At 38.3% G+C, this 22,258-nt stretch overlaps 2 protein-coding genes across 4 annotated transcripts in view; both read right to left on the reverse strand.

Annotated features, from left to right (window-relative positions):
• Nucleotides 1–6,037, reverse strand: part of LOC143147770 (uncharacterized) — an 18,666-nt gene extending 12,629 nt beyond the window's left edge. Inside the window, exon 1 of the mRNA XM_076313342.1 lies at nt 5,829–6,037. The gene's annotated coding sequence lies outside the window, so the exon portion shown is untranslated. The remainder of the gene's footprint in view (nt 1–5,828) is intronic.
• Nucleotides 6,038–8,686: 2,649 nt separating this feature from the next.
• The window catches only part of LOC143148031 (monocarboxylate transporter 9), a 33,311-nt gene continuing 19,739 nt past the window's right edge, over nt 8,687–22,258 (reverse strand). For all 3 annotated transcript variants that reach the window (XM_076313875.1, XM_076313876.1, XM_076313874.1), the window contains exons 2-4: nt 13,941–16,915; nt 11,485–11,770; nt 8,687–10,476 (exon numbers count right to left, since the gene is read on the reverse strand). In XM_076313875.1, the coding sequence (XP_076169990.1) occupies nt 10,298–10,476; nt 11,485–11,770; nt 13,941–16,250 (2,775 nt within the window). In that variant the 5' untranslated portion in view covers nt 16,251–16,915 and the 3' untranslated portion in view covers nt 8,687–10,297. The remainder of the gene's footprint in view (nt 10,477–11,484; nt 11,771–13,940; nt 16,916–22,258) is intronic.

Consider the following 22,258-nt stretch of genomic DNA (forward strand, 5'->3'; position numbering starts at 1 on the left):
CGGAATTGAATCTTGAAAATCATACTCGAGTGGATATCGAAAATTCGCTGTCTTCTAGCAATCATTTTGCAATTGACAATGTAATTGTGTAATACGCTCCGCGAAGAAGAACGATAGTAGCGCAGTATCTGATGACACAGATCTGTCTTGTACGTGCAATCTTTCAAGTAATTCCACTTAAACTGAACGTTTCAGTTCGAATACAGCGAACGGTGGCAAATATTTCGAAAGATAGCGAATTGTATTTTAATAGCCTATTTAATGTATAAAATGAGAGTAACGCGATACGCAAGAAACTGAATAATATAGAATTGCAAATAAAAGTGTCGCGTTTAAATGTGATGTTTTCCCGAGCTTGCGCGCTCGTAAATGCATCTTTGGCGCGCGGTTCGTGTTTTTCAACGAAATTATCCAACGATCGATTGTTCTTTCGACTTCCTAGGGACCTTCACCCACAAGGTGTGGTCGTAGCTCTAAGGTTATCAGGAAGAAAAATAAAACCGACGTTATTAAACGTCACGCGATGAGTTCTCATCTGCCGTTGCACATGTGTGTGTGTGTGTACCACCGTTCAAAAGTCGATACTTAACCTTTCGAACAAATTTTGATCATGTTATATTAATAATATTTGATTATGTTATAATAATAATTATTTTAGTTTATTTTTGCATATATTTACGGTACAAGTCGTTACTTCGATCCTTAGTTGAGATTGGAATATTAATCCACGAACGTGTTATTTGGAGATTTTTCTGGTGTTAAAACAGAAATTAATTGTTGTTGATGATACAGTAACAGAAACCTAGGTATTCATTACTTCGATCTTTAGTTAAGATTACGATTGGAATATTAATTCACTAACGTGCTATTTAGACATATTTCTGATCTAATTTACCGATGTAATAAATTTTACAATCTAATTTTTAGAGAATCAATGTTAAGGTTAGCTGCTAAATTATATTATACGTAATAAAAGTACCTCTTCCCCACTCTTTAAAGCAAAACGGAATTTTAATCTTTGCGCATTTAAATAGTTAGGATAAATTAATTTAGCGTGTATTTTTCCTGTTCTGTGCAGAGGCGGATATACGAACAAAGTAAAAAGTTAATTTTCAATTTATTAAAAGTACTTTTAATGCGTAACACATTATCCTTCGTACAGTTTAACTTCTTTTCCAAGTTCTTTTAACGAGATATATTTATCGTTTGATTTCACATAAAATACGAACGAATGTTTCAACTCAATGAAACGAACTATCCAAAATTATACAAATTTATACATCGTTCCATTGATGTATAAATGACACAAAGATGAGTCAAGGGGGCGGGGCATCTTAAAATCCATCATTCTTAAAAAATATTGGAAAATTACGAATACAGTGGATACCGCACGAACTATCAATATCTAAGGACGAGTGTATGCCATTAGATCCTTTTTCATATTTATGGCACAATCGTTTTCGATCCGAATTGTTACTGCTATCACAACGGAAATGGAGACCACACCCGCGGAAGCTTTATTACCTATTTAGTAGGATATGGAAGGAATTATCCATCGAGAACTGTCTATCGTAACCGATTAGACCGTTTTAAGTTGGTATTACGAGAAATCGACGAGCTTTGATCACGCGGTGTAGTTTCGTACCATATTGACAACGCGAGGCCACGTTTAACGAAGGAAACTTTGGATAATTTACAAGGCATAAATATGGAGACCGACTTAAGCTTCTCAAAATTATGTAAACGGGCTAGAAAGAACCTTATAAAATTTGCATAAATCGTATAAATTACATACTCGACGAGAAGTTTTTTATTCACTTCCCTGGTGTATCTACCATAAACACAGCGTTGTTTATGGAACGACACTAATAATGAATAGTAATAATAATAATAATATTAAATATTAGATCAGTGATTGTTTCAGTTATACTAACCTTTTCATTTAAAATATCGACAGTTTTAAAGAAATCAATAACAATATTAAACGTTACATTAGTAACTTTTCCAATCGTATTAACTTTTCCTTTTTCCCTTTTTAAATCTCAACCGAAGTAAAGAAACGTTACATTACTTATTTTCGTTCTCCTATTCATTTTTAACGTGTCGTTTCTCCATTTGAAACTCGCCGAAATTAGAAAAATCGATAACAATATTAACAGTTAGATTGATATATTTTCCAGTCGTGTTAATTTTTTCCTTTTAAATCTCGCCGGTGTTGGGAAAATTCACGATTTAAGATACGTTATTGGAAGTGGGAATGTAGTCTATCGCGATAAAGAGATTAGGTCACAAGTATGCTTTTTCGGTGGCGCCACGAGGACGTGTGTGCGTGAGTGCATGTGTACGCACAGGACGATTCAGGAGCGTCTAAGGTGGGTGATCGAGGGGAGTCACCATGGCGACCGCCCGGTCGATTCCTCCGTCTCTGGTTCGTCGGCGGAAAATCAACAAGCAGGATCCTGCTTTATCGCGATCCACTTGGCGATTAATCAACAATGTATAATATTTGGAAAAATTCATGATTTCGTTCCGTTTGTACACGCACGAAATGTGATCGATTTTCTCGTTCGTTAGCACAGATTCCACGCACCCACGTATCCACGAATCAACTATAAACACCCGAACCTTCGATATTTCGTTACGGACATAAATATCGCAATACGTACAGTGGCTCCAAAAAGTATTCGTACGCTATATTACAAGGAAATTCTTCTTATCCGTAAGACCGATTTTAATGAAAGTTTGTGTGCATGTAGAGCATGATAGTGGATACATAGAGAAATTGTTTTTGTCCACAGAAAATTTCTTTAAGAAGGTGAAATCAAGCCTCGAAGGGATTGAAGGTTTTTTAATTTGTTTAATGCAACTTTTCTTGGGACCTTTTTGCTACAGAATGATACAACGTTAAGAACTCGACATTTTTCGTACGAAGTTGTATTTGAAAAATCGAAGAGGAAGTTGCACTCTAAAGACTGATTTCAGCTGATTTCATGCGAGCCATTTTCTTTATAACTTCGTAATCGTGCAAGGTACAACAAAAATTGTATTAAAAGAAACGAAGAAACGTTGAATTTTCAGATCTTGATTTTATCTTCTCGAGGATATTTTTTGTCGATAAAAAAATTGTCATATGCGACCCGGTATGCTTTATATGCACACAAACTTTCATTAAAATCAGACCTGTAAGTTAGGGGAGTTTCCTCGTAACGTAGAATACGAATACTTTTTCCATCCACTGTCTTAATAACCGTAATGGCGATCGTCCAGCTACGATATCGTAGTCGCTATAAATCTTACGCGTCGTTAATTTTCGTTGATAAATGGAAACCCTGCAACTCTTTCAAAGTAAAGGGATTAACGTTTTACTTAAGACAATCGTCATCGATTTCGATATCGTCCGTCAAATGTCCGTCTTATTGATCGTAATCGTAACAAATTTTTTAACGCGTGTACAGATCGAACGCGATGAAAACGAAGCCTATTGTAAACGCGAACGAGCGTACATTATGTAAATTAACACCGTCCATGAGAAACATCCCCCCCCCCCCCCCCCATACCGTTAACGCAAACGTTTCTTAGACGATGTAGAAGAAACCGCGAAAGAAATTAACTATACACGACAACCAAACCAATTTCTCGGACACGTAGTCTTGAAACAATGAATACGTATCGATGCGATTAATTATTTATACGAGTTCTGTACAACTCTCCGACGTGTCTCAGAAGAGTATTGCGCAATGAAATATTTGGACGACCATAAGATAAGAAGCGTATACATCGAATTCGACAATGCGAATGTTATTATTGATGCACTATGTTCATCGTGAAATTTTAAGGTAACATCCCGTGTTATTGAAAATATAATCGGTTGCGTCACACATCGGATCCACACTCGTAATCAACATCGAAAGGGCATTAACCTCGCCGCGTTTACATCCACTTCATCGCTTTGAAGGTGCGCAGAGGCTGAGAAAAATTTACACGCAAACGAAAACGTGACCGATCGATAAATCTCTTATCGAGAAAAAACATTTCCAGCAAAGATTCTATCGTAATTACAACGTTGGTGTATACAATATATGGATTTTCGACCTTACGCCCGACTCTTTCGCTTTAAGTGTTTACGCAAATGCTCTTAAGTCTGTTTAGTGTAGTTGGTACAAATTTTCATACTCTTACGAGCACGCGTAATTATTTACGTGGTACGACGGTGGTAGGTTTCGTTTGTCGTTCGAATCTGTTTAGCACGTTGTAATTGTAATCGATATTGCATATCGTAAAATATAAACCGACGTTTCTCTCTACGCAAACGGATTTAAATAAACAATAAACCGTTAATAAAAGCAAAACGAAGCGCAAAAGAATGTTGTTTTGCTTTTAACCGAATGCCTGCTGTGCCAGACCGATTGGTTCCTTATCGAAAACAAAAGTAAGGACCAACGGTCCACAGATAAGGTGGAAAAATCGTACGATATCTGAGTCATCCTTCGATCGACAAAAGTCTGTCGACCATTTTGACCAAACGAATATTTTCGTACGAAAAATTCGAAATTCGAATGTAAAATTATTGATCTATATTAAAAAATTTACTTATTTGCGGGACTTGACATAGTTGACACGCGATGATTGAACAGAATGATAAAAAATCACCGTCGGATTAAGAAACGATCAATTTTGTTTATAAATAAATAATAAATGTTTCTCAGCAAAGGCGATTTATACGCGTTACGTTTAAAAGACTTTTTATTCAATTTTTGGCTCGAAAGTAGATTTTGGGGAGCAAGCGAAGAGTGGACATTAGCAGAAGTATGACCCCCCATTCGATGTATGCATTTATATATATTAAGTATACATTTTGTGCTCCACCATTTGTGACCTCATCTACTGTACAATCCCGCTGTAGTCTGTATGTAATGTTATTGTACCGTAGATAATGCTGTCACACTTTACGTTCACGGAAACGAAGTCGTTTCGTGGTGACGTCACGATTTGACATTCTAATTCGACAGAGTAACGAATGTCATGAATAAAAGTATTAAGACACCTACAGCCCAAAATTAATAGTTTACGAGATATTTAACTTCTACAGTTGCGTTAAAAACTATCCATTGTTTGTTTACATCCGAGACGATGAGACATACCCGCGAATAGCAGGTCAATCGTTACAATTTGAATACTTTAGTAGTCGAGTACCTCGGGAACTATTAGATTTAGGATTTGATACGTCAATAGTATCATTATTCTTAGAATCAATAACTCTATCGAATTGCGTTAGAAAAAAAAAGTAAACATTCTATTCGCAAAAACAAAGTTGACTTTCAAATCTCCTTTGCGCCTCCTTCCGTGAAGAAACCATCACCACCATACATCCCTCTAGAAACTCTACAATTTTTACAAACGATACATTTTCCTGTTATCTAAAATGAGAAAGATATTAAGGTGACATGTTTCTAACTCGGCATTCGGTGTAATTGTTAAGTAAATGTTATTTTACATATAAATGTTCAAATTTCAAATTCCCATCCCATTCATCGTAAAACTATATTTACGTCTGACGAATTGTCTGGACATGTACATATCATTCGTTCAAACTACGTGCACGAACGGGTAAGAGAGTATCCAAAAATTTCATAAACGCAGACAAAGTAGTATTTTAAATATTGAAATATTACGAACAGCGAACCATTATGGAAACTTAACGTCGATTTGGAAAGTTTCCTACTCGTTTATACTTTCCTACGCCGGTATTAATGTTTAATATTGCAAAGAAAAAAATACCAGAGACAGAGACTCGTGCACGTACGAGAATTACCGAACTGTCAACTTACCCACGAGGAATGTTTCCACTCTTTCCGCGGTGTTTTTGTTTCTCGTGGAAGTAAACCGTCAAATATCGTTTAATTCACTAAAAGATTTACTGGAATGGGATCCTTTCGTTAGCTTTCAGACGTACGATTCCCCTCGATCGATATCCGTCACGAGTTGACGTTCAATGTTGTCACAAAATGCGAGCTTTTTCTTTATTGCATGTGCATAACCACTTCGATTGAACGCGCCCCGTGTACTGAAATAGAGAAGCGTTAGGCGCTGCTGCGCGCTCACGTCACTGGAAACGTCTCCGAGTACACCTGCGGGTAAAAAGAGGGCGCAAGTAATTTCTTCGTACGGTCTATAGACAATGTCTCGATCCGTTTATTAAATTAAGACTCAAACGTCTTATAATTTAGAGAATCAGTTTTGTTCGTTAAATCGTATTATAATCATCTATGAATCTGTATAACTTTTCGTATGTCGATCGCAACAAAAACAATATCTATGACACATTGAATAGAACATAATGTGCAAGCGTTGTTCGTTCCGATATCAATTCGAATACAAATCCGTTTTAAATCTGTTTAAATAAAAATTATAAACACTTCTAAAATGTGAACGCGCAAAGAACATACGAAGTTCTTAATATTTGGTATTTTTAAGTATTTCATATGTGTACACAATATACGAATTGTTTACGTGCTCTAAGCAAAAATCAATATCGCTCTAACAAACAGTTAAATTATTCTATGGTTTCTTGAGTATAGTCGATGGTTAGTCATTATTCTTGAAATATTATTTTACGTCGATACTTTTTAACGTTTAAAGGTTTAAAACTTACTTCATCGACTGTTGATAAATTCTGCACACCGTTCCATGCAAACCAAAAGATGAATAAGAAAAACGTATAAATTGTTACATATATAGACGATGTTTAGGTGCGATAATAATCTTTTCGGTTAATATTCAACCTACCCGATTTTTGACGATCGACTTCAATGATCCCAAGCTGTAAACAAAAAATATTCAATTCATTCGACATTTATTTCGGTTAATTCTTGAAAGCGGTTAATTCTTGTACTTTAGGATACACGAGTATTATAAAGGACAGAATTAATGGTAAAAGTATTAACGACCTTTTATTATAATTTATCTATTATTTATTAGCAACATTTTACAAAACCGTTACAAATTTATATGAGGACAGCAGTAGGATTTGGAAAAGACAAACAATGTATAGTTGTAGTTTTATCTTTATTTTTGTTGAAATAAGATTTTTATACTTCTGTAGGTGTGAATAGTATACGTTTATACGTGAATGTGTGTACGATGTGTACCTGTGTACGTGTAGCCGTGTGCATATGTATATATACATGTGTATACATGTATACAATTCAAGAACGGTTTATGTAAAGTCTAAAATGGAGTCTTAATGTAAGTCTCCGTGCTCCATTTACAATGGAACATATCTGTAACTCTGTCAAAATCGTTCTTTTAGCTGGACAATCGTGTGCAGTAACTTATTATTTGAAAATTATTAAACAATTCTACGCGAAGTAAATTGCAAAGCAAATTAGAAGTAAAATTATTATTTTCGTAATTCTAATCTCACAATATTTAAGCGAACAAATGTGCTTGCATCGTTTTAAGAAACAAATGCTAGCAAAAACAGATAACTCCTAAGTAATTTTATTACTATCGATCACCGTATTCGTAAATATGGAAAATAATAATAAAAAAAAAATTTGCATTTTACTACGACTTACACGTCTCATTGAGACAACTGCTCACGAAAGTCTAGATAACAAGTGATTATAAAGATCACCCATTTTTGAACAACATAGTAAAAGTTGTAGTTTGCTTTCTTAGTTGTAAATGTGTAAAATCTAAAAGAACGATTCTGTCCCGATTTTCCTGTTTTACAGTTTGAAAAAGTCCTAACATATTTTTATCTTACCACGAACTGAATTTTCATTTTTTTCTTTGTCTCTTGTCTCTGTGTAGACTTTAAGCCACTTTCAAACGTTCAAGCGATTGTTTCGAGGTTATCAACAATGGGTAATAGGATATCTTATTAATAAAGAGATAATGAGAACATTCTAATTACTGAATAACAGCCAACGAGAGGAGTCTTCAAGAGAGGAATTTAATACTTAGATAGTCTTGGTACTTTATTAAATTATAAGCAATATTTGAAATCTGAAAAACTTTAGTTACTTGGAGGCACATCTTTCAGATGTTTCAACTAATATACGTAAAGAAACAGACAGCTGCATATGTTAAACGTAAGTTCGCTTGCTCACCTTAACAACTACTTATACTACTGACAAAAGTCTATCGACCAAGGAGGCCGACCAACTTAATTTCGTATATTTTGAAATGCACGGATTTTTATGTCCATAATAAATTATGCTACCATAACGCGAGCACACGCACCGTAGAACAATTTAATGCACCACGATGATAGAACGAATTACTGAATGGCAAAACGTACAAATAGTTTTTTACGTCGAAATACGAGATAAACGGTAATTCCTATATAGGTTCCTTATCGAACAATGGAATTGCCCGTGTTTAGAAAGGACTATTTTAAAATTTTTTTTGTAAAAAGGCCTCGTGATGTTATATCCATACCCTAGTTGAGAATCTTGAAAGCAAATTTTAAATGTACGAACATTATTAGAAAATAGTATTTTTTAAGAGATTACAATTATTCCGACCCATTTTTATAAATTTCAAATACGATCTATTCGTTACTGACTGATTTCTAAAATAACACTAAAAAAATTTATTTTATTTTACAATGTTATAAGCATCACCGTTTTAATAGATAAATTGCGTCGATTGTGGAAGAATGCCAATTACAATGTTCCTGTATAATCTTATTATATTGTATTATATTGCTTCGTGTCACTTATGATGAACATAATAGCGGTGCAAATAAACTGGCAACGCGTTGTTGAAATTAACGTATACGCACGCACGCACACGCTATGGAAACGGAGGTATTAATCTAATTGTAGCTAGAAAAGTTCGTAAAATCCAGGTTTATCATCACAGAAAAGCTATATTATATATACACATACGCCTATTTACATACATGTTTTTTTTTTTTTCAAACATTGCATGCACAAACGTACATGAACCAAAGGAGAATGATAACTAGATTTATTGAAATGGCTAATCGAGCATGCTTGGCTCGTTATTCGATTAATCTCACTTTTTGTCTTTGTTTGACCCAAAACTAATACAAAAATACGCGCGTGTTTCATAAAACACGCGTGAGTACAATACATACATGACAATGAGAGGAGCAATACCGCCCTCTCTCTCCGTTTGTTTCGATGTAATTAATAATAATCTCAACAGAACGACGAAACTATTTGATTAAGAATACATTATTAAAGTTGTACCTCAACGATATTTCACATGACACATATTTACAGTAATATCTTTGGCGTTATTTTCAAATAACCTGTCAGATGTTACGCGTAATCGAGTGAAAAGATTTACGCTGAAAGGAACGTTTTTAATTAAAAAAGAAATAATTATGTTGAGAAAAGGTATAAAACGACATTGGTTTACTCTACGTGAAAAAATACTTTGGCTGAATATTCGTCGACTTATCATTTTTATCGTTCACAATTATCCTGAGATTCAAACTGCTTTCAATTGTTCACGATTGAAGATTTAAACGAAACTTGTTCGCCAAGTATTTGCAGACCACTCGATTCATCGCTACATCCATCTTCGTGGTGTCTTAGTTTGTACATTTTATTCTAATAATAACTAACCGCGAATCTCTGTTTTCTATTTGAAAATTTCACCCCACTGGCCAATTTCTTTTCATATTTTCGTATAACGTGAACGTGATGGTGTATCATTATGGTCATTGTTTTTTGCACGGTACGATATGGTTATGACGTTGCTGTAAATATTACAAGGTGTCGATTGCAGTGATCAATTTACGCACGAACACAAATTTTCACAGGTCGGTTGCAATGCGATTCTCAATCACGATTGACATTATTATTGTTAATAACTGACCTTATTGTGCGTGTGCATTGTAAACGAAGCCGACAATCGGTTTCTTTCTAAATTGTAAAGGACTCACGTTTAAAATGAAAAATACTCTTTAATGGAAAAGATCGTGGATGTTCAAAGAACATCGCGTTTTTTTTTCTTGGTCAGTCGTTTCGCGCGTCGAACACGCTCGTTATCCCGCGTATACGCGTGTTTTTTTCTACTCTACGAAGGAACCAGGAACGTTCAATTAAATGTAAAACAGGTAATCGTTTCGGAGCGACGCGGGTGAAGATAAAATGGTGCCGCCTCAGCGATATTCGAAATTAATTGTACAGCTTGTGAATTGCAATTCCTTTTACTGGAAATATTATTTCCATAAATTCCGTTGGTTTTAATGCACGTCGAGCGTATCGTCTACATGTTTCCTGCCTGAAACGACGATCGACAAGCCTTGGCTAATTTAAACGCTGTGCACGCTTGAAAAATCTTTATCGGTTTCTTCTTTCTTCGATCCGTTTACGCATCTTCGGTACAGACTAATTAAAGGCATCGCCAGCAGCAGCACTCCGCTTAACGCAATAAACAAACCGGCCAAGTAAAACGACAGATCGTACGTCCCCGTGATATCGTACAGCCATCCTGAAACAATGAAAACATATTCGCGCTTTGACGCGTTAATTGCTCCAAGTGAAGGTTAGATTAACGGAATTTTGTCGATCTCACGACAATAGAATTCGCGACTCGTAATTACACGATGCTCCATCTGGGCCGTGGAACTTCAAAGCCAGTTACGATCGTATAACTCATCGAGGTTCCAAGTTACCGTGGGCAGTGGACCGATAATTGATCTTCCTACCTTCGACCTTCCACGTATACTAATACTATTAACCATGCGTATTGTATTACATGTCGTAAGTCGAACACGGATGTGTTATATACCATCTTTGACTTATGACGCGTAATTGTGTAACACACAGACATATATATACACATATATTTATATCTATATATAAAACAAAACAAAATTAATTTTCATCGCACCGCGCGAACTTCTTTAAATCCCAATGCAACTTTGCAGATTATATTTTCTTGGGAGAAGCCAGGAAACGCTAATGAACTCTAACGCCAATGTTGTTGTATCGTTTCCTTTTAGTTTAACCCTTTCAATACTATCGACGCGTTTACAGACAGCACGACAATATTGCTCGTGATATAGTATCAGCGTCTGATAGATTCGTTCGTTGAATAAAATCGGGGCTATTTTCTTCGCGACGATAAGACAGCTTAGAGACTCGTGAAGAGTATTTTCTGTAACGGTTGATTATAGTTGAACCCAAAAAAAAAAAAAAAAAAATAAAATAAAATAAAATAAAGTGTTCAAGACCATCGAGGAGTTATCCTCTTCACATTGTTCGGTAAGCTCGTGGCGCTCGCGTCCAATACGATTGATGATCGTGAAAGCGATCTTGAACGACCAATCGAATCCCTCTCGTTGATAGTTCTGCAAGCACGACATCGATATCAGGCGCCAAGCGCCCATGTTCCCCAGTTGCGGAGTAGGGGTTAATAAAAGAGTTTCGTTAACGAATCGACAGTTTGCGTTCACCGTGTAATTGCCAGTCCGTTGCAAATTCGTTTCTCTCTTACCAGCCAGTGGGGGGCCCATGAGATTAGCGACACCCTGAACCAGAAGCAGCAGGCCGTAAGCGTTTGTGAACCTCTCCAATGTGATCAATTCGACGAGGATAATGCTGGTGAGACTGTAGTTCGCCCCGATGAATAGTCCGAAAGCACCAGATATTGCGCACAAAGTGTAGTAACTGCTAACCACCATGGGTATTAAAGCCGTGACCGCACCGCAGAGCGCCATACATATCGCGTATACAATAGATGCGTTTACCCATGCCCTATCACCCGCCCAGCCGAGGAGAATCTGAAAAGAAACATACGATTTTTCTATAACATTTAAACGCTCGATTTTTGTAAATTCAATCGATTCTCGTGCAATCCTTTCACGTAAAGAACAGTTAATCTCCTCGATATCGAATATACTTAACCCTTTGCACTCGAAGCTTTTCTGTTACCAGAAACTAGCACCTCGATGAAATCCTTCAAATCGTGTAATTAATTTAAAACGGAGCATTTTCATTTCAACATTTCGTATACATATGTTTACATCTTACAAGAAAGGTGTAATTGAATTTTAATTTCAATTCCAAACCACGATGGTTTTCCGAATTGAAGAAAGTACACCGAATTAAATGGCGATCGAGGATCGCCTCTCGAGTGGAAAGGCTTAATAATACTTTACGATTAAATTTCAAAGGAAATTTCAAGGGGAATAATATACGTACGCAACATTCCGTGTTGTCATTGACAAGATCTTACATAAAGCTAAAAGTATACTGTATCATCGAATCGATAGTCGAGGGATAAATTTTCCGAGAACTATTTCTATGTCGCCACCGTGTCCCTCGAATAACCCTTGCGTGACGTAGACTCACGGTCAAAGGGAGTTTTACAATGAAATGAGATCAAGGAGGGTAAGAGATACTGACGTGGCGCGTCACCGATCGACCTAAGACGACATTGACGTAATACGAACATTTAAAGAGATTTCCCATTTTAACGAAGCAATCAATCTTACATGTGCCATCGATCTACCTGCTTGTTACTCGCGATAAGAATATGTCCTACATTTCGAGCACGCTGTCGCGGAAATCTCGAACCTGAACAATTTTTAGCCACTTTTACCGCGTACGAGCTCGTTAACTCGGTCACGACTACGGTAAATGTTTGACCATTAGACGAATACAAATACACCCGGAATAAGTTATTTATTCGGAGTAAATATTACGATCGATTTAAAATGCTCGACGACGACGGAGATAGCATTAAATTTACAAATGTTTTTTTTTTTTCATTCAAGACCGCGTTATACGTGTAACCTCGGAGTCTCTGAAATTACATCTTGAAAATATATATCCCGTTAATCGAGGTATTTTTTCGTGTCGCGAACAACGAAAGTATTTACGGCGATCGAGTCAAATGGGTCGTTCAATTTTAGACGAAAGATACTCATCGATGACTGCATAATGATACCGCGTATTTGCGATTTAAATACGTATAAAAAAATAATAACGATAATAATCACGGAGAAGAAAAAGTAGCTTTGATATTTAAATTTGTAGAAATTTTATTCGCGTCCATGAACATCGTCCCTTTCAGAAATTATGCCTCGGTGAACCAGCAAGTGGAAATAACCATTCTTTAGTGACCGATAAATAGCAGCGAGGCGAACTAATATTGGAACACATAAAGGAGCAAAGTAATGGTACGAAGGAGAGAACCCGTTGAACAACGAACATCGATATTTGGAATTATCGACACGTCGACAACGTGACAAGCCAACATTAAGCAACGTAGAGTACAATGCGCGCTTCTAACGCCAGATTTTGAGGTGAACGTCCCTGCGGTTGTTCCATTACACTTTTGCGGTGGCAGCTATCACGGGAAAAATTCGATTAAAAGGAAAAATGACACCAGGATATTATCTAAAACGACTTGAAGTAGACTAATAAATTTAATCTTGATCTTTACATCACCCTTAATTCGCATACCGTACACGACACGCTACGTAGACTGGACTCTCAACATGTACAGCGATTTAGAAATAAAAACACGAAATTTACCCTTCAACGTGCAATCAAAATGATTCACGTTGTTCTTTTAAAACATCGGGTTTGATCGATTATTATTATACCGCGCCAGACGTTTGCCAGGTACGTCGCGTACAACGTAGTAACGCAATAAATAACAACGAAGCGTTTCGTTTCGAACGACGATTAAATAATCGTTAACACCGACTTTCTCGGAGATTAACATCGACCGTACTTAACCAAATTTTTACAGGTATAATACAATGTGCACCTTATCGGTGATAACAATTTTGTAACGATATCACGATGGAACGATCGTTCGTACGAATTGTTCGCTTCATTTTTCCCCCATCAAATTATGATAAACGTTCGCGATTACGGTTACCGTTGCAAGAATTCGATTAAAGGGAGAAATCAATATTATTTAAAACGATCGTTACTTACCTCACCGCCCATATTCGTGATCCCGATCACCGATATCAGGATGGAAGCATCGGTTTCGCTGAACCCCATCTCGATAGCATTGTCCGTAAGATAGACGTAAGGCACGTCGTACCATGTGTGCAGGAGGAAATTACTGATGGCGAAGAGCAAGAAACGCGAGTCGGAGAAGTGCGAGAAGTCGAGCATATCGACAATGAGGTCCCAGAGACCAGCGTACCAAACGAGCTTCGTCTTCGCTATGGTGGTCATCGAGTTTCTATAAATATCGGGACAACTGGAGGCCCTTAGCCGGTATCGGTGTATATTTAACATGGCACCTCGGTAGGTAAGGCTGTGTCTATGCATTCTGATGTCCTTCAGATAAGCGGTGGGCAGGAGCCTCGTGTGCTGTAGAGTGTTGGACCGTCTCAAAGTGGTGTCCAGATTCATCTTTTTCGACCACCACAAACGCCACGCGGCGTTCGCCTGCTGCTGAAGAGCTTGATCGTCATTCGACGAGACCTTGTCTTTGTTCTCGTCGTCTTTCAGCTCCGACAAGGAACTCGGCGTCGGCACGAACCTCGCGGACGGTGTGCTGAGCTGATCGTGAAGCGCCCCGGAATCGCTGAAGCTTCTCGACGATATGAGGAGACTCGGATAATTTTGCAACAAGACGTTGTAAACGTTTTTACGTGTGCTCAGCAACTCCAACACCTCCAACGGGACCCGTTCTCCGTTTTTCACGAAAGTCGGTAGACTCACGAGACTCGAGAACAATTTTTCACCGTCCTCTTCCTCTTGAAGACGAAGATTCTCCATGATCGCGAGGGTGTTCAGCGAACTGTTAGCGGAGATCGAGTCCACGCTGGAACTTTGCACCCTGGACCTCCTCTTTTCGCGGTTCTTTCGTCTCTCCTCGGTTTTTGCTTTTGCCCTGGTGGTGGTCCATTCCAGATCCCTCATCAGACAACCGCAGACGGCCAAATTCAAAAACAATCCGGCAAGAATCAGCGTGGTTCCACGCCAACCGTACTCGGCTAGAAGATATTGGGTGACGGGTGCGAAAATGAACGTCCCGATGCCGCTTCCGCAAACGGACAAACCGGTGGCGAAGGACCTCTTCTTGTCGAAGTAGTAAGCAACGATGACCACGGCCGCCACGAAGCAGAGGGACAAACCGAAACCGGCTAGAATTCCGAAAGTGAAAACCAAAACTTCCATCGAGTTGGCGTAAGAGCTGATCACGAAGCCCGTCGTGGCTAGAATGCTACCTGCTATGGAAACCCTTCGACAACCGTACCTGTCCGTTAGAAAACCGGCCACTGGACCCGAAAGCAACGGCATCGCCATGAAGAGACTGCCTATCCAAGCGGTCTTCGATTTACCCTCGCCGAAATAGTTTAAAAATTCAACGTAGATCACGCCGAAGGAGAACGTGATCCCGTCCGCTATAAGGTTGACCATGAAAGAGGCTGCCACTACCACCCATCCCCAACCACCGTCCGGTGGAGCGGCTTCGCACAGTTGTCCCAAACTAGTATTAACCTCGGAGCTACTGGTGGCCGAAGCGGCTATCGAGGGACTCGGTAGCGATCTCTCGTCGCGGGGGCATTGTTTCTTCGAATCTTTGTTAAACTGTACGTGATGCTGTTGCTTGTCCTCTCTCGGTGATTTACCATTGACGAGTTTCTCGGTGCTGGTTTCGGACACTGAGTGATTCTTCGACGATAGAATCCTCGTGGGCGAACCGAAAATCGAGTTCCTCTCCGTGAACACGCTCTTATGTTTCTGCGGACTGTGAACGACCTCGTTGTACAGGGTGTCCGAACGTCTCACCGAGTTCAACGAGAGCTCCTTCAGTTCCTGTCTGGCCTCTTGTCGTATTCTCGAACCTGGCACGTCGTAGATGTTGTAGCTCGCGTCCAAGCAATTGCTCTCCTCCTCGTCCTCCGATTTCTCGATCGCAGCGTCATTCTCGTAACTCTGGTCGTTCAACGGCTTCGATTGCTCCTCCAAGAGTATACCGATTTGATCGGACTTCTTTCTCAACCGTGGAGCCTCCTTGGTGAAATTTAATTCCACCAGTGTCGCGTCCCCGACGTTTCTCGTTTCGATCGCGCGCGGTGTCGTCTCCTGCGGTGTTCTGTGACCGGACGAACGTTTCCTTTCGATCAGAAACTCCTCGTCGCTCTTCCTAGTCGCGATCTCACCGTTCTTTAGATCACCGCGCGAATCCGCGACGATCTCGTCCCCTCGGATGCTCTCTGTTTTAATCGTCTCCCTCGATTGGCTCAGCTTCTCCTCACCGTTGAACTTGGCCCAGTCGGCCATGATGACGACGATGACACCGAGAACAAGGACGAGCCTGCTCTCTATTGGACGCGGTGGTCGTCTCGAAGCCAACGTAACGACATCGAACCTCTCCGACTCGTATCCCTTTTCCCTTGGTGAACAACACGATTCCGTTGTTGTCGTTTCTCTCCCGTCTCGATAACAAAATCGCGTACACGTTCAAGACCGTTGCTCCCCGATGAGAACGCGAAACGATTTCGTTGTTTCTTCCGTTTCTCTTCTTTCTCTCTCTCTCTCCCTCCCCTCGGTTTCTCTCTTCTCGATTTCCGCGGCACTCGAAACACGCGCACGCACAGCTACAAAAAAGTTAAAACGCACGAATAACCACGACGTACGAACCGATCCGGAACCGGTCTAGTTTCGTCCTTGACTTGAACAACGGTAAGCACGGCCACTCGTACAGCTGTCTGGTGAACTGACGGCGTAACGGCAACAACGACGCTGAGGACGTGGACGATTTAAAGTTCTTTGAAGGCTGATAAATCGCACCTGGACCGCCACCATCGCAAACGTGGCCCAGAATGCTCGAAGTCTTCCTTCTTTTCGGGCCCTGGTCAATCGGGACCGCCTCCTCCGCCGCAAAACGATCGTCAACCCAGGCACCCATAAAGCGAACGGTACTGCTTCAGTGCTTGCGGTGTATTCTAGGAGAAAAATAATGCGTGGTCGTTATCGGTAATCAGTCAACCCGTTTGCACCTCGCGTCCTACACACGAGGGCGCGTCGTGCAATTGGGACGGATCGCGTATCTACCGTCTCGTCCAAGACGGAACAAAATCGCGAAGGAGAAAGTCGAACGATACGACCAGGTGTGTGTGTCTCTCCTATGAGTACGCTTTTACCATAAGTGCAACGATGCACCTGCAAACTACGATTCAAGAGCTTTCTGGAAACGCATCTCTACGAGACCGTGAACCCGTCTTCGATCGATCATTGCACGTATTTAAGAATGTTCCCAAAAAAATTTCGTTTTAACCTTCGAGCTTTCCTTGTACCCGCCAAGTCTTTGGGGCACAAATGATTCCACACGGAACTCGGGTTTCTAACTTTATAACACGATGGGAGTACGGAAGCGTCTAATCGTATCTGTTACGATAGTTTTAATTATGGAAGAACAATATATTGCGCGGATGCGATAAATCGAAAACACCAAAGAAACACGTTAGGGTTGATATTCCACCGATTAAAATCGAGGCGATACTTATCGTTGAATAAAACGTGAAATCGTTGTTAGGTTCCCAACGGGGTCACGATGGTCGATTCAATTTTCAAAACGACTTTATCGTGGGTAAGAAATTCATATTTTGCAATTCGTAGATACGACAAAGTTCATTGAAAGATGTTTGCTATCGATACAAATTATGAATTTTAAAAAAAAACCGAAACGTAACGTAATTTACACGATTCGCCATTCTTTCTTACCTTTTTCCAGAAAGCTTCTCGATTGCATTTTCTTTCTTTTCTAATGAAACGATATGTCTCGACGAAAATAAGTATGATATGACGAGACCTTCTATGAGCACATTTTTATCATAAGTGCAACGATATACCTGCAAAGTGAATTGCGTTTCTTTTTTTTTTTTTACGAAAGCATCTATTGTTTTTCTCTCTCTTTTTTTTTAAATTCACCAATTTCTCTCAAACTCCGCGTACAGAAGGTACCCAGTGTTCCGAAAAGCAGTCTCATATTTCTATTACCTGCACACTCTGATACAACGTGATGCAGTCGTTTGTTATTTTACAGTTTCGAAGCAGATGCGCGGGCGATTTGTCACGGAACGTTACACAATTCACGAACCGTGCATTTATCGTAGAATCTTACATTATAAATCACTAATATTACGTATAAGAAAATTACACAAAAAATTCGGTTGAAATCATATGCTCCGACGCAAAACGATTAAACGTTTGACCGAGAATTCACGAGTGTTTCATACTGTAGTATATAAACCACGTTTTCGACATTCTCTAACGGGACATTCGTTAGAAAATATTCAAAATGTCGGTGACAGTGTTAAAGAAGAACCAGACACCTTTATTCGTCATCGTGCTCAGGAATTGAGTCTTTCGAGGACTGTTTTACATAACATTTTGACCAAAGATCTGCAATTATTCCCTTAGAAAATTCAATCGATTTGGCATCTTGAGAAAGATAATTATCAATGTAGACGAGAATCTAGCAAAACGATGATGAACGTTGTTAACGATGACGTTGAATTTTTGTTACAGAAATGTTAAAAATCCGTTAGTTCACGAACGATCGTTACGATTGTTACAGAATATCGTTAGGAGGTGTCATTGGCCTGTATTTTTTCGAAGATGACAATGAAAATTCGTTAACGGTTACTGATATACGTTATCGAGATACGTTGTGAAATTTTTTATCGCGCAGAATGGTCGAGTTAGGCTTGGAAAACATGTGGTTTCAACAGGATGACGCCACAGCTCATACGGCACGCGATATGATACAAGTTCCGAAAGACGCGTTTCCAGACCGCTTGATATCCACAAGTGGTGACATCGTTTGGTCGACCCGATAGTCCCCGATTTCTTCCTTCGGGATTTCTGGAAAACGATCTTTACGTGACTGTAAACCCTATTTCGGTGAATCGTCTGTTTCTTTTTTAATCAATCATTGCACGTATTTGAGAATATTTTCATTTTAAGAAAAATTTCATTTTAACCTTCGAACCTTCCTTAACCTAAAGGCAAGGTAATGAACCCAGAACTCTGGAACAATTAAACGAAAATATATGCCAGGGAACATATCTTTTTAATTTCCAAATTTTGATAAATGTTACATGTACACAAATCAGTAGTCTTTTGTTTCTTTCAGCAGTTGCTTAAAAATGAAATATGAGACTGATTTTTGGAACACTCTGTGTTAGGGAAAAGTTTTCGAAAATTGAATATTTCGCGAAATATTTCAAGTTTCTTAAATAGGATTTATTCGAGATGATATTTCAGAGATTCTTCGGATTTTTTATTATGAAATATCTTTTATTCGTTTTCGAACGAACTATTTTTCTATCATATTTTTACATCCAGAATAGTAAGAAAGTCCTTTATCTAAATAGTATACGATTAGATTTACAAAGAAGCTCACTTGTATCGTTGTATTTATAAAAAAGTGAGGTCATATGAAGGTAAAACTTGGTGCACGATTCACCTTTTTCCTCTACCATTTCTTTCTATCTTTAACGAAGCAACCGTCCCAAATGCGTGACGCATCCGGTATACGGTGCATAAGTAAGTGTAGGTATAAATGATAGAGACGTTGATAGAATTCATTGTGTAGGATAAAATGACATAACGGAAACATGGGTCCGAAGAGTGATTGTTTCAGAGATATTAGGCTTTTCGAGCTGTAGGTAAATAGTTCTTCGTACAACCACGCATGCTCTAAAATGGCTGATACTTTAAAAGTTCAGCGCGTGAACTTTGTACGTGTACAGAATTCAGCGAGGAAACACGTAAAAGTCTGCGTTCGAACGAACGGTCGTTATTTTAAGCATTCGATACAACAAACGTACAAACCATGACTCGTGCAATCTTTCAAAAGAAACTATTTACCTAAAAATTAGAAATCTCAATATCTTTGAAGCATTTAAGATAAGTACATTTTTTATCATTTGTATAATCTTATCCGTAGATAATATTAACTGTTACTTTTCTGCGATAAAGTCACTGTTAACAGAGGAAATACATTTCGACTTAGATAACTAGCAATACTGTCGTACTTGTGAAATGTTGAAAGTAAATATTTCTACGACACTACTTATCCGCGACATCTTTAGATATTTGAGTACTTTGTAAAACATTCTTGTAATTTTATCTTTCTTGAAAACCATAGATATTCTACAATATGTTTATCTAGAAAAACTTGAATAACTAAAATGAAAAATACATAAGTACTAATTAATATCAATGAAAAGTTTATCGATAATAACAGATAGTTATAAAAAGCTTAGTTTTCTTTGCCTAAATCGAGCTTGGCGAACTTATTTTGGTAGTTTACAGTAGTCAACAATATTTTGAAGATAATTTTTCAGTCATCACCAACACAAGAAAACATGTTTACGATTGTGAAGATCGCAGTATTTTCCATGAAAATAAATCAAAAAATACATTTATAAAACGACATAGGGACGATTTGTCCGAAATAAAATTATATCATTTCATTTAATACTTTAAAAAGTTTGAGATAAAATTTTGGATCAATATCGATGTTTAGAGTGTTTGTTATTCTTCGTTATTCAGTAAAGCTGTACTCTCTAACACAGACAGTATGCAATTGACAAAATATTATAAAATAAAATGAAAAAAAAAATGAATAATAGGAAGAATAAAGATAATAAAAAAAATAAGCAGAATGAAGAAATAAAAATAAATAACAATAAAAAAAAATGAAAAAAAAAGTAAAAATGAAGAATAATATAAAAAAAAAAATAAATAAATAAAAAATGAGAAAAAGGTGAAGAGGCCCGCAAAATCTAATAAATCGGGTCTCGTGATTGATACACCTGTTATAAATCGTGCACCGAGCAAAGTGTACCGTAGGATTATTTTTAAGCCGTTAATAACGATCGCGCGAGATGTAGAGTACTTTATTTAATCCGTAATCAATAAATGGAAATCTTACGATCCAACGAAAATCATCTATCACCCGATTATACTCGATCATTCGAGATAACTTACTTTTCCATGGAGGATTTTAATCGATCGGAAGGTTATAAAAGGTACCGACCAAAGCATCTCTGTACACAAATCGATAACGTTCTGAAACTTAACATTATTTTCCATTATTACTAACCGTGTTCTAAACATTATCACGCTTCCCACTTATCTCATGCTTCGAAGCTACTCTATAGCGATCCACAAAAATCTACGCTACTGTTGCTAAAAATGTCTCCTATCTTCTACAATCACTGCTTCTTTCACTTTACGCCTTATGATACCCATACTGGCGCTATTTAATCAGATTAGTACAGTCTAACTGGAACAAATTACATTGGATCAGTTTGCAATAAGAACTATATGGAATACAAATACGATGGTAACTCGAGAACAAGGTCACACGGGACAAATGTTTGACAATCTTTCGTTTTATTTTTATACGCTACGAAAGTGAGATCTACGTTCGCTAAAATGGATCCTGCGTAAGTCAAGCGTTCTCTAAAAATGATACTTTATCAAATACACGGTAGTCTCTTCCGTACCTGATGTTCGACATACAACCTCCTTTTCGGGTAATGTAAATCACCAGATTGTTTTTTTTTACAGTGTGTCGGTATCGCGTTGCAAATGCACAAGGCGTGCTATTCGAGGGAAAACGTGATTGTATCGATGCCAGAGGCAGATCTCTCACGTTCGTCATTTCGAGTTCGACGTTTGGCAGAGAGACGTGGAGGCGACGTTGAGATTTGCTCCTGGCATTTCGTAACCATCCGAAGTAGCTCGAGTTAGAGTCGGCGATTATAAATGAAGTTCATTGTGTATGAGTTGCTATCAATTTAACAGTGGCCACGATGATCACGTGCGTATCTCTCGATCCCCCTGTCTTTCCTTCCGCCAGATCTTCATCTTCTTCCACAGAATGAAAAAGCTCGCTCGCGATACCGCGCTCGGACCGTGTACGTTGCGTCATCGGATTTTACAAATTAGGGACATTTTAGAATATTCTGTTCGTCGATTTACGTCGAAAATGAATAATTCTTCTAAATATTCAATTCGTTGAAGACATTTGATTTAACTCCGGTTTTTTTTTCTCTCTCCGTATCACGTTTATCTTCCGAAAGAAGTCGTTTATCGTGCCGAATACGATATTTAGCCAGAGACTCGATATTTAACGAGTACGATACCATCCGATGTTCGATCATTAAGTTTTATTATGTTTCGTAGAACGTTTTCAAGCGCGTTATTATTAAAACTGCAAGAAAATCGGGACAATTGCGAGTTAATTGCAAAACGATAAAAGTTACGGAACA

Source organism: Ptiloglossa arizonensis, chromosome 6 (genome assembly GCF_051014685.1).
Source record: "Ptiloglossa arizonensis isolate GNS036 chromosome 6, iyPtiAriz1_principal, whole genome shotgun sequence".
Lineage (NCBI taxonomy): Eukaryota > Metazoa > Arthropoda > Insecta > Hymenoptera > Colletidae > Ptiloglossa > Ptiloglossa arizonensis.